The 13110-nt window shown below is 44.7% G+C and overlaps 1 protein-coding gene across 1 annotated transcript in view; it reads right to left on the bottom strand.

The window, feature by feature from the left end:
- The window catches only part of ZC3H3 (zinc finger CCCH-type containing 3), a 145324-nt gene that overhangs the window by 29940 nt on the left and 102274 nt on the right, over positions 1-13110 (bottom strand). The window contains exons 6-8 of the mRNA XM_072330057.1: positions 8213-8297; positions 5954-6112; positions 4055-4124 (exon numbers count right to left, since the gene is read on the bottom strand). Coding sequence (XP_072186158.1) covers positions 4055-4124; positions 5954-6112; positions 8213-8297 — 314 coding nt within the window. The remainder of the gene's footprint in view (positions 1-4054; positions 4125-5953; positions 6113-8212; positions 8298-13110) is intronic.

Here is a 13110-nt window from a genome sequence, read left to right as displayed (position 1 = left end):
GCAGGCAACAGCCCAGCACTCCCAGAGCTACAGGAAGGCTGGAGCTGGAGGAAGAATGCTCCAGGAGAGAAGGAGGAGCAGAGCTGTCCCAGTACACATGCCTGTTGCTCCCCAGCGTCAGCATCACTATGACAAACAGTGAAAAGCAAGAGAGCATTCACCCACCGCCTCAAACTGCAAACTTCACCTTCTTCCAGCTGTCACAATTAAAAACAAATTACCAATCTGCAGCGATAAGTCACCATCCTTAACTCAAAGTAACTTCCCAACCCTAGAAGCAGCTTTGCAATGTGATCCGTTCGGAACCTAAATGCTGTTCCATCACCCAAACACTGTCCCATCCCCTCAACGGTGTCCCATCCCTTAAAGGCAAAATTTACTTACTGCTCAGTACACTATTGATCCCTCTGCTCATCCCAGTGCTGCCGCTTCAAGCGTCCCCAAACCAATACCTACCCTTCCGCAATAAGCGTGCGCAGAAAAGTCCCTTTCCCTGAAGGACACGTTTAGGGTTTTAACTAAATTGGCTCATTTGAGGCAAAGAGAGAGGGAGAAATACATGGAGGGGGGAGCAGAGGGGAAAGAAAACAAAGGGTGCTTTAAGAGAGAAGAGTTTATTTTTAATTGTCTTTTAACTGCAGACATTAACATAAAGGACAGGGCTCTAGGGCTATCTTTTTTGTTGGTGGTGGTGTGACCGTAAATGATTCCCTTAATGTAGTTTTTGATATAGAGCCCAAATTAGCTCTAATAAAAAGGGATAATAAAGCCAGCTCTTATACAAAAATAAACTCCTCCTAGCTGTCAAGCCTGAGCCATTATCAAGAGGAAGCAGCACTCTCATTTCAATTAACCTTGTTTGCACCCCACTACGTCCACACAAATAACAATAACATTAATTCAAGGCACTGGTGCGGTGCGTCCATATTAGACAGCTTTGACTATGTACACGCTTTGGAGCCAGCAGCTAATGAACCCGAAACTCAACGTGAATTTCCAAATTGCTCACAACAGAGTTTTGAAGCTCTATTAGGGAGAAAAATGCTGATTCTTTTCGAGTTCCTCAAGGGGAAAAGCTGTTGTAGCAGCAGCGGGCGGCTGCCGGAGTCCTAGCCTCTTGCTAACCTTCAGTCACAAACCCATTCATTCAGATTTATGGGTTCCTCTAAATCACAGAGACACGCTGGAGGCTCTGCCCCGTTGCACAGAAGAGGAATCAGCTCTGCCCAGTGGTCCCCTATAGGGTGAAAACCCCATTAGCTCCACTTTCCCCTATCCCCCAGGTAGGCTCCCTATAATTTTACCACTGCTTCGAGTGGCAGATTTGCTTTTGAAGCTATCTCTCAGGCACAGTGACCATCTGAATGAGTGTTTTGCCTTGGGGTATCCAGCAGAGAGCATCCTTGGAGCAGGACTGCAGCTAGAGAAAGGATTTGGCTGGTTGGGATGTGGAAAAGCTCTCTGCTGGCTCACAGATGAATCCACAGCCTGTGTGTATAAAATACAGGGATTTCCCCCATTTTATAATTCTGTGACTTTTCAGTGGGGAAACTGATGCATGGGATGCTCCAACTCGAGTGCAGTTTTTGCTTTCAAACCAACAGATTTAGCACCAATAAAGTCCTGCTACTTATCCTGGACTATTCTGCTGACTTCACACCAAAGTGGACACGTGATAGCAATCCCAGATGGCACCCTGAATATCTAGGTGCCCCCCAAAACCCCTACATGACATTGAAAACGAACTATGGGTGCCATTAACAGAACCTTGGACAGCACTTAGGAACTCTCAATTAACACCTCTTTGCCATTCAGCACCATAATCATTATTAACTGCAAATAACAGATAAGAAATATTAAAATACATAGTCAGTATTAAAACAGATGATAGATAGTAAATAATAAAATAGATAAGAATGAAAAAACCCAACTCAAATAGCTGAAAGTAAGCCACTCAACTCGTCCTGAACCCAACAATTCACCCAGCAAAACCTGCACATGGGGAAAATGCTGCCTTCCTTTGCTGAACAACTTCACCTGTCTTCTTCCCCGGTTGATAAATGAGGGAATCACCACCTCTGCTTGTAATCAGTGGGTTAACAGGGAGTTACAGGAGCTCAACAGCGGAGTCGCCTCTTGCTTTGGGCATCTGGCTCCCCGTGGCCATAAATCACCATGAGTGGGCTCCAGCTCCTCAGAGGAGCTTGTTTCTCTTCCAGACAATGCTGACAACAAGCACAGGGCAAGTGGAGACCTCTGAACTGCTCCAGGGTGCCTAATTCTGCAAGAAATAATCCTCCTTCCTTACAGAGCATGATCTGCACGGCTACGAACACCTCCTCCAACAAGATTTGTTTTAGGATTGAATTGGAGGGCTGTCACCTGCCTGCTTCCTATGCTGATGTCACCACTCAGACTGGGATTAGATGATGCTTCAGGACCCTGTGGGACTCATATGGATATCTCTAAGTCCCAAATCTTAGTGTTTTTGCCCTGGGATTAAAACCTGCTGATACACCCAGAATCACATGAAGTACCAGTACAGATAGAAGCTGAGCACCCCATGGGGTCTGGACAAGTATGGGATTAACACCAGATTTCAATGCCTAGTGAAATATCCAAGACCACTTAAATCATTGATATAGATGAAAGTTGAGCATCCCATGAGGTCTGGATCAGTTTGGGACCAACACCAGAATCCAATGTCTGCTGAAATACCCAGGACCCATAAACTCATTGGTAGAGATGGAAGCTGAGTATCCTATGAGGTCTGGATCAGTATGGGATCAACATCAGGTTCCAAAACCTACTGAAATTTGCAGAACAACTTAAGTCACTGGCATGGATGGAAGATGATCATCCCATGCAGTATCAGTCCACCAGCTCAGAGGCACTGATAATGGGTCGAGTGCGGTCAGCATGGCCTGTATATTAGCTATTTCAATGTAAAGAAATTAACAGCACCCTTAAAAATAGTCTTACCCCAATGTTCACTCCAAATTTATGTCAACTATAGCCATTATGGATATATCAACAGCCATACAAACAGCAAGACCCTTTGCAAACATTTCTTCTTTCTCGTTTCTTTATTTCTGAAGCCTGTCTTCACACCATAAGGAAAAAAAAACAACTTCAAATAGTCCTCCCTCCTTCTATCAGTCCTCATCCCCATTGCTCCTTGTCATGCCATGAGTCACGGAGTACAGCTGTCCCCAGTCTATCTTCTCTGTTTTATATACTCATGATTAAGTGACTCTGAAGAAAGAGACATGTAAAAAACATATGGTGCTTTGTGTCTCGCTCGGAGCAACTCCGCTCACCACCAGCATAACTTATGAGCTCCTTGGTGACAACGAACGTGCTGTATGCAGAGAGGGGAGGAAAAGGAGACGAGAAAACTATGAAGGAGGAAAAGGAGACAGGAAAATTGTAAGTCCAAAGGCAGTGATGCACCCTCCTTTTCCAGTGATGCTCAAATGGAAGAGAGTGAAGAAGGTGCCACAAGGGCAAATTCACAAATATTCCAAGTGAGATGAAAACAATGATGAAATCAAAAGCCATTCTGCCCAACAGTTTCACTGCCTAGGTTTTACAGAGAGGTGAACGTATATACAAAGGCTCCTGAATGCTGTGACACTGTCCTTGTTTACCCCTAGCATGGGGTGATTTGGAATAAGGATGATCCTGCACAGGTAACTAAGGATTAGATGCTGTAAACACTGCTCCCATGCACTTTCTCTGTGATCACTGGAGTTTAAGTGCTCCTTAACCCATCACATGTCACCGATACTTCCAGTAGCCCCAGGTGCTCCGGTTTCCAATCCACTGCTTAACACACTAATCTACTGATTCACCACGCTGGTTTAAGCAGCACACTCTGCTCCCATTATAAGCCCTGACCCTGTAATGAGCCTGAACAGCTTGGCAAGCAAAGTACAAACGAACTCTATTTGAAACACTCTATAACAGAGGCTTCCCTACAGCCATCATAAACATCTCTGTAGGTCAGCTTGTTAATAAAGCTACAGCAAACTTGTTAGGAAGCCATACAGACCTTGTCCTTGGAAACTTTGTGGGAAAATGGACACTTCCCATCTGTCTTCTTGCACGTGCCACGGAGAAACCTGCCAAGAGACCAGAGGGAAAGGGGTAGGTATGAAAATAGGTTAAAAAAAAAAGGCAATTTTTCAATACTGAGTCTCTTGTCTGAGACATACAACTGCTCGAAAGTTTATCATTAAAGGCTACAACGTGCCTTAAGTCATAGAATCATCGAATCACAGCATGGCTTGGGTTGGCAAGTTCCTTCATAGAACCACAGAATGTTTTGGGTTGGAAGGATTCTTACAGATCACAGACTCATAGAATAGAATCATACAATAACTTGGCTTGGAATGGATCTTACAGATTATAGAGTTGTAGAATTGTAGGGCTGGAAGGAACTCAAAGATCATAGAGGCATAAAATGGTTGGGTTCGGAGCGATCTTACAGCCTATCCAGTCCCAACCCCTGCTGTGGGCTGGCTGCCACTCACAAGATCAGGTTACCCAAAACCTATTCAACCTACCCTTGAGTATCTCCAAGGATGGGGAAGCCACAGCTTCTTAGGGCAGCCTATGCCAGGGTTTAACCACTCTCTATGAATTTCTTCCTAATATCTAATCTAGATCTCCCTTTTTTTAGTTTAAAACCACTCTCTGTTGTCCTATCACTATCAGATTGGTATGAGCAAGATATAAATGGGAACATATAGATGTAAAAAAAAATGTCTGATTGATGGCAGCTGGATTTGCAGATCTTTACAATTACAGCATAGCTTCTCAATAAAGGACAACCTGAAACAAACACAGACTGAGAAAAACGAAAGATTATGAGGAAAAAAAAATATATATAGAATAGGATTGTATTATGAGAAACTGAACGCAAGCAAGTGAAATCAGCTTACAAAAAAATGAAGGAAAAAAATGATCTTTCCCTCCTATATGGTCTCTCATGGAGCTCTGTGAAACCTACAAATGATTCCTCGTGCAGAAGCAATTTTAAGAAGAAATTACTCAAAGAGTTCATCAGCAGAGTTGGCTTTTCCACGCTTTTTAAACGACTAATAATATAGTTTAATCAACTGTTGGGCAGGTATAATGAACTGGCAACATTAATCAGTTCTCCCATAATAAATTACTAGGCCTCTTAGCTGCGTGGCATCACAGGCTGAGGGATTCAAACTTGTTGCATGGAGTGGATGGAATGGCCGTTTTGGGGGCTGGCTAAATAGTTTAGTTTCAAATTCAACCTTGCAAACTGCAATGGCATTCTCAAATTGACAGTGGTAACTGGTGCAAAGAATTACCATTCTAATTATATTTAAGACATGTTGACTGGATCTTATTACAAATTCTTAAGATAAAAAACTGTATACATTACTTCAATCTTTTACCTTTTTAGGTGTCATAAGTATCGTAAGAGACGTAAGTGTATAAGTGATGGTATCCACTTCCAAGACATGAAGTATTAAACAAGACATGAAGTAAGTATTAGAAGAGTTCCCATAGGTCACACAAACAACTAAAGCATGTATTCTGGTTGTGTGATGCTTAATTATCATGAGTAGGTATGAAATGTCATGTAAAGAAATTACCAGAAGAGATTAAATAGATCAGGATTCTCCTGCCTGGCAAGTCTGGATAGAAAAGTAAGATTACATTGAGTTACAAATGGTGCCTAGAAGGTGATTAGGGAACTATTAATCTTTCCTTCTCATGACCTATGGACAAGGAGGTGCCTAACCTAGTAGGGAAGCAGCCATTTGAGGAAGCATTTTTCATGCAGCAGTTCTCATGGCTTTTTATCTCTTTAATTGGGAGTTTCCCTGCAGAATGTCACACACACAAGTTCCAAAGCCAACTGATGGCCCAATGATGGGTCACAGCGTATGGATACTGCATCCATCCATACCTGGTGCAGACAGCCACCTTCTCTGGATCATGGATGTAGGGGCAGTTCTCCCCACGATTGCACTTGCCGAAGCGGTTGTAGTACATGCAGTATTCCTTCTTCTTCTCTTTCTTCTGCTTGGCTTGACGGATGATGGCCAAACTCCGCTGAACGGCACGGCTAAACAGAGCAAGAAGGACATTTCCAACTTCAGTACAATGATATCACACGCAGAAAATGGTTCAACAGTACCCAAAATCATAGAAAAGACCAAGTTGCACTTTGAAGAGAGAATCAAACATTCCAAACACCTGTACTGGGCCATAAGCTTTTAGGTCTTTCTGGGTTGTTTTGTTTTTGCCAACTTTGAATCTTTAAAAATCTAGAAGATCAGATTAATTTTTTAGCAAATGTCTGCATTTGGGGTAAAGCAGTCCCATGCTTTGAGCAATCTGACCCAGTGAAAGATGGTAGAAGTGTTGGACTAGATGATCTTTAAGGGTCTTTTCCAGCCCATATTGGAAATCACTTCTGCAGAACACCTGAGAACTCTGGGGAACAAGAAGGCACACAGTAGTTAGTCAGGCATCCTGGAAAGCCTATCCCAGTGTTTGTCCACCTCCATGGTAAAGAAATGTTACCTCATGTCACTTCACCTTGAGCAGCTTTGTGACATTCCCGTGTATCCTACTGCAGAGAAGAGATCAACACCTCCCTTTCCACTTCCTCATATATGTTGTAGGGAACAATGAGGTCACCTCTCAGCTTCCTTTCCAAAACAGACAAAGTGTCCTCAGCCTCTCCTTGTAGGAGAGGTCATGATGCCAACCACAAGCTGGGCTGTGAACACAGCCGAGAGAATAAGGGAGGGGATCCATCCTCTCTATTAGAATTATTATGGTGCCTGCAACACCTCAGTATATAAGGTCCAATCTGGGATTCTCAGTCCAACACAAACAGTGAGTCCAGTAAAACGCCACCAAGTTGGGCCTGGACCATAGGACATCTAAGCAGAGGCCAGGAGCTGATTTGCTTACTCAGGAGAAGACAAGTAGGGGTTTTCTCCTCTGGGACTATTTAATGGCATGGTACAGAGAATACGAACCAGACCTTGTCTGGGATATAGCACAAGAAACCTATTGGTGCAAGAGCCCATAAAGAGGCCTTCACAGATTCCACCATGATCAGGATTATCTCCAATGACACTGTGAGCATGGAAGGAGTTCCCTGAAGCTTAGAGGAACACAGAAGGGCAGAAAAAGTCCCTTCTTATGCTGGCTGCAAGGTAACACCGAATACCAGAACAAATTAAGTGCCTGGTATCACTAGAAGTTAATTAACAGTATCAGAAGTTGCCTAGCACACATTTTCCATGAGCCTGCAGTTGAAGAAGTGATTACCCACCCACTATAGGACTGCATGGGACCAGGATGAAGCGAAGAAGCATTTCTTTGCTGAAATTAAGATATGGAAAAAGGGCTCTCCCAGAGTCAACACCCTTTGTGAAATATTTGGCCAGCACATTACGCGCGCCGAAATTACTTGCAGGACGGACACAACCACCAATTAACTGATGGCAGATTTTAAATTAGGTGGTATTAGAGACGGGCTATAATAAAACATAGCTAAAATCTGGCACCAAGTCTGCCTACAGACATCTGGAACCAAGACACTTTGGGAATAAATTTTAGTCTACTACAATTAAGAGGAACTTGTCTGCAAATGCTCATACTTAAGGACGCGATGATACGCGGCACATCTGTAGCATAGAAGGAAAGCAATAAGAAAGGCAGTGGGGTGTTAAGCAGTGGCAACGTGCCGTCATTTTCCCACTCATGGTGTTTTCCAGTTGCCACATGCTTGGCTCCCAGTTTGCAGGAGCAGCAGAGCTGGTTGGGTGCTCAGCAGAGAAGGAAAACCTGCAAGTTTGCTGGGTTGTATTGGGATGTAATTTAGTGACTCATGAAAGAAAAGAACACAAACTGCTGCTCTACAGATGTCAGTGACACTGCAGCCCTTGAGAACAACAGAGTCGTTGTAAAAAGGGACTTTCAGAGAAGGCTAGAGAAGGATTTGAATTCTTAAATGTGTTGATATCCATTACAGACCTTTCAAACCCTCTCAAGAGGAACTTGCAGAGCAGCAGCCAGCGTCTTCCTGCTAAGTTTACAACTGACAATGGGGGTGAACAGAGCTTCACCAAACTAAGAGCCAATGAAACAGCCCCATCAACGTGCTTCAGACACCATCCTGAGCACAAATCACACTGTGGGTACAGACCTTGCGATGTATCGGCTCGTGGCTGATCGGTTCAGGCAGCCAAATGGAGAGAAGCCAGGACTGCTGGGCGTGCAGCTCAATCGTGCTGTTGGAAAACAGGAAGAAAAACAGACACGTTCATGACCATTTGCTCAGAATCACAACATTTTGCAGGGATTCTTTGGTATATTCTTATTGCTTGGATGAGTTTGCTCTCTGCAAGCTTTGCAACGAGGATAAGCCCTGCAAATAAAGGTCTCTGAATGCTGCAGGGATCCTTTCCTTGGTGCTAGGAAATAGCTCTTGGGAAATTCACACATATGCATTGGCTGCAGAGCAAAATCTGAGGTTGCAGCTGCCCAGGGAAAGCCAGTGGCTGACTTTAGCCTGTGCATGCATGCAATTAAATTGTCCTTGAGTGCCATAGGAAAGACTGAATTGAAAATAAAAGCATTTCCAGGTGGTAGCAGTGTGCTTCAGTCACTCACCTGCCAGTCTGGGTGTGCTGGGGAGTGAGTGAGTGGAATTTGATAGTGCAGCAGCATGCAATCCCAGCGCTCGAGCTGTCACTCTGGCTGCCAATGGCTGCAAAACCCCATCTGTTCCCTTTGCAAATGCAAAGAGCAAGCGTGATGCTGGTGGCCTGTGCATGGAGATTGGAGGCACTGAGAGTTTGTAGGATGCGAGCAAAAGTCTTCGGGCACAGCACATATTTTGCAAGGTGTTATCAAGCTTGGTGCAAGATCACTGAGTATTATAAGGATATCTGATAGAACCACAGAATGGGTGGGTTGAAAGGGATCTTAGAAGATCACAGAATCATAGAATGGTTGGCCTGGAAGGGACCTCAAAGATCATAGTACCACAGAACCAGACAATGGTTGGATTAGAAGGGACCTTAAAAACCATCCAGTTCCAATCATGGTTGCCACCCACCAAATCAGGCTGCCAGGGCCCCATTCTCATGTGCCCAGTTTCTCAGCCTGTCCAGAACCCTCTCTGAATGGCGTCCAGCTCTTCTATTGTATCAACTGCCCCACTCAACTTGGTGTCATCAGTAAACTTGCTGACAGTGTACTCAATGTCACTATGCCATTGATACAGATGTTGAAGAACACTGGTGCCAAGATGGACCCCTGGGGAAAACCACTCATGACTGGCCTCCTCCTGGACATAGAGCCACTGACAACAACTCTCTGGCTGCAATGATCCAATCAATTCCTTATCCACCAAACAGTTTAGCCTTCAAAACCATACCTCATCAATTTAGAGGTAAGGATGTGGTGTGGGACCGTGTCAAAGGCCTTGCACAAGTTCAGGTAGATGGACAGCAGTTGCCTCCCCTTTGTTCACTAATGCTGCCACTCCATCATAGAAGGTCACCAGATGGGTCAGGGCACAAGAACTGTTTTTGGGGATGCTTGTTTTTTGGCTTTTGGCTCGGGTTCTGCTTCCCCAAGGGAAAGATGACGAGGCCATCATGCTCAAGCGAAGCTGACCTCCCAAACAATGCAGGGAGAGATCCAAATTTAAGCCCATCATTAGGGTAAGGTTAGAGCATCCCTCAGTCCTCCACAATTACTTTTAAAGCTCTTGAAAGCAAGCTCAGCAGGACAAACTATCCCAAGAGTAGGCTCCCCAGGGCATCAGACAATCTCTCTAAATATTTAATACCTGGGCATAAAAGCAGACTCTGGGGTATGAGCATCTTTCTGTGCTCATGTGCCATCCTTTTAGTTAAAGCAGCCTGACCACCACATCCTTTAGCCAGAGAAGAGGAACTGCTAAATAAATAAACAGATAAATAAATAAAGGGTGCAACTGTCTCCTTCACCTGTTTTTAAATGGATATATACCCATACTACAGACATGGCTGGATGGTTGGTTGGATTCTTTTCACATCTTTCATCTTCTGGCAAGAAGAAAAGTTATTACACCCAACCTAAAACCATTTGAAACTGTTGGGAGAATGGAACGTGTGCCACACTGGATGCATATCACCCTTTATAGATTCCTACTAGGAATTAATTCACAGCCTCCAAGCAGTTTCAGTGTATGAGTCACTCCCACTCATTGCAAGATGCAGCACGGAAGCACCCATCAACCACATCCAGCAGCCTGGCAGCTGGCAAAGCAACACTTCCTCCTTGCTCTCTAATTACTCCAAGTGGAAATATTCGTACAACTAATAGAGAACTGCCTAAATATTTACCCAGGAGGAGACAGCCCATCGGCCGCGTGGTTAGGAAGCTCTGTAATTATGTGTTTTTTTTAACATGCAGCAGCCTGGAAAGAGGCAAAGCCTCATTTCTCTCTTCTGTCTATTGGGATTTATGGAGCTGCAGCACAACGTTGGTTTTAGAAGCTTTTCCATCATGCAAAAAAAAAAAGGTTAAACGGAATAACAGAATAACAGAATCATTAAGGTTGGGAAAGACCTCTAAGATCACAAAGTCTAACCCCAACCCATCTCCTCATGCCCACTAAATTATGTTCCCAAGTGCCACGTACCCACAGTTCTTAAACATCTCCAGGGACGGTGACTCCATCACCTCCATTGGTAGCCTATTCCAACGTGTTACCACTCTATAATACAAGTGAGGTCAGAGCAAGACAGATGCAAGCTAGAGAGTTGAGCTCTCCAAAGGCGCCTATGGCCAATGGGTTGAGAAATGATACTGAGGCATGGAAAAAGGGTTAAAAATAGGAGCTGAAATGTGCTCATGTGCAAGCCCATAGGGCTCCAGACTCAGTGAAACGTGAGAGACATGATTTACTGGGCTTGCTGGGGATGGGTTGATGGTTGGACTAGATGATCTTGGAGGTCTTTTCCAACCTTAGCGATTCTGTGATTCTATGAAACAGAATGTTGAGTGCCCCTAAGTTTGGCTCTGACCCTGGAGAGCCTCACTTGGCCCTTCCTTCAAATGCAACCCAACTGAATTTTGCAAGAGAGGGATTAAGCACCGGTACCGGGACAAAGCACTGCTGGAGCAGGACAGCAAACTGCACATCCCTATGTTAAATGCAGAATTTCTATTATTCCAGATATTTAAATAAGTGTGCACAGGAAAAAAGAAAAAAAAAGGAAGAAATACACACACACAAAAAAAAATAAGCTGCTGGGTGAGCATCAAAGAACTGCACATTAAGGGCTTTTTAACTGATTACACACAGCACACCGGCGTCAGGCTTGATATTTTATATCCCGCATAAGGGACAGGTGTTTTTCTCTCTTCCTTATTTTTTTTCCTTAACGATTGAGTCAGGTCGAAGCGCATCATCTGTAAGGAAACCCACAGCCCGTGCAAACGGGGCTGTTTCTCTTCATGCATCATCCCAACCCGACGCTGGCTCTCGGAGCGCTGAGAAGTGATTGTTGTACCTCACCCAGCCGTGAGCCTCGGCGCGTCGCTCCAGAGGGAACGGAGCTGTCATGTTCATTAAATGCATGATTACAGCTATGATTAATGGCGGGGGCTATCGACTAACTCTTCCTCTTTTATTTTCCCAACTCTGTATGAATCTACAGCACAATAGCCTGGCTCCGGAGGTCCGTCGGAGGACGCATCCCACTCTGAACTTTGCTTTTGAAACAAAATGGAGCAAGGCGGTCGTGTCAATGAGGCTCCCCATTGAAAAGGTTGGAGGCTGTACCCCTGTGACAGCGCCCACACATTAATCCAGATGGTTTTCCTCCTAGACTGTAGGATGAGATGGGTTCCTTTCCCTGGTACCTGGTCCCTTTCCTCCAGGGAAAGGCTGGCAGATATCTCCCCTGGCAAAAACACCTTGGCAAACCATACAAACCATTCTTGGGTGCTTCCCACAGTGGGATGTGGGATGCTTCCATACAGCTTCAACACCTCCATGTAACTCCCCACTGCCTCAGGACTTCTTAATGCTTTCTGAGAATGCCACCTAAGATTTCCCCTTGCATGCAAATCAACTGAAAACATTACAGGGAGGTTGTGTGGTTTATTATCTTCTTAATTATTTAGGCAGGATTTTATTGCTCCTAGGGCACAGTGAAGGAGTGGGAGACAAGGCGACGCACTGGGGCCAAGCACTACAGTGGAGTAATTACGCTCAGGAGCAAAATGTTAGGGCATCAGGTAAACTCCCTTGTGACAATGGGATCTCTAAGCCCATTACAACAACCCCAAATCAAAATCTCACACAAGGAAAGAAATAATGGGCTCCATTCCAAGTGTAGGATGTTGCTCCAGCTCAGGGATCACTGCCGCAGGGTTTTGCCTCAGCACTGCACTATTTAGCCCTGTTAGATAACCTGCACCATTGCAGCTTGCTTCTGCTCAACCCCCTTCACGCATGGCCTAGGCACTAAGAAGAAAAGGCTCTTTTCAACCATGCCACCCCCTTTAATAGGTCACGTTATAACTGTGGTTTGCCTTCTGCGGCACGGGCAGCCTACTTCTGGAAGAGGCAGCCATTCATTTCATGGGGCTCTCCTGCCTTTATTGCTGAACAAAAAGTTTTGAGGCTGGCACTCAGGAAATTTATTTCTTTAATTATTATTCATTTAAGTGGCTTCCACTGTTTCAGATGATCAGCACTAGCAGCTGCTGGGGGTAATTTATTTTACTCACCAGATAGCAGAAGCCCTCACTTTCTGGAAGGTAACAACAAAACAAGGGCTTTTAAAGCAGCTTTTCACGCTTTCCTGCCTGACTGCATCCCAGCTCTGAACAGGAACATGCATGTCCCTGCTTCAGGCACTCACAGGCGTTTTGTTATTAGCGAAGCACGCTCAATTAACAAAGCATGCTCTGGTTTCAATGCTGTTGCACAATCAGCTCTGTGGATGCTTGCAAGGAGCATGGAGCATCCACCATACTCTGCACACCCTGGATCCAGTGGTACTCCTCAAAATGAGCAGGTCCCAAACCCAAGGGGTT

Source organism: Excalfactoria chinensis, chromosome 2, assembly GCF_039878825.1.
Source record: "Excalfactoria chinensis isolate bCotChi1 chromosome 2, bCotChi1.hap2, whole genome shotgun sequence".
NCBI classification, from domain to species: Eukaryota; Metazoa; Chordata; class Aves; order Galliformes; family Phasianidae; genus Excalfactoria; species Excalfactoria chinensis.
The sequence above is the reverse complement of the archived record's forward strand: the minus strand, read 5'-3'. Positions and strand labels throughout refer to the sequence as shown.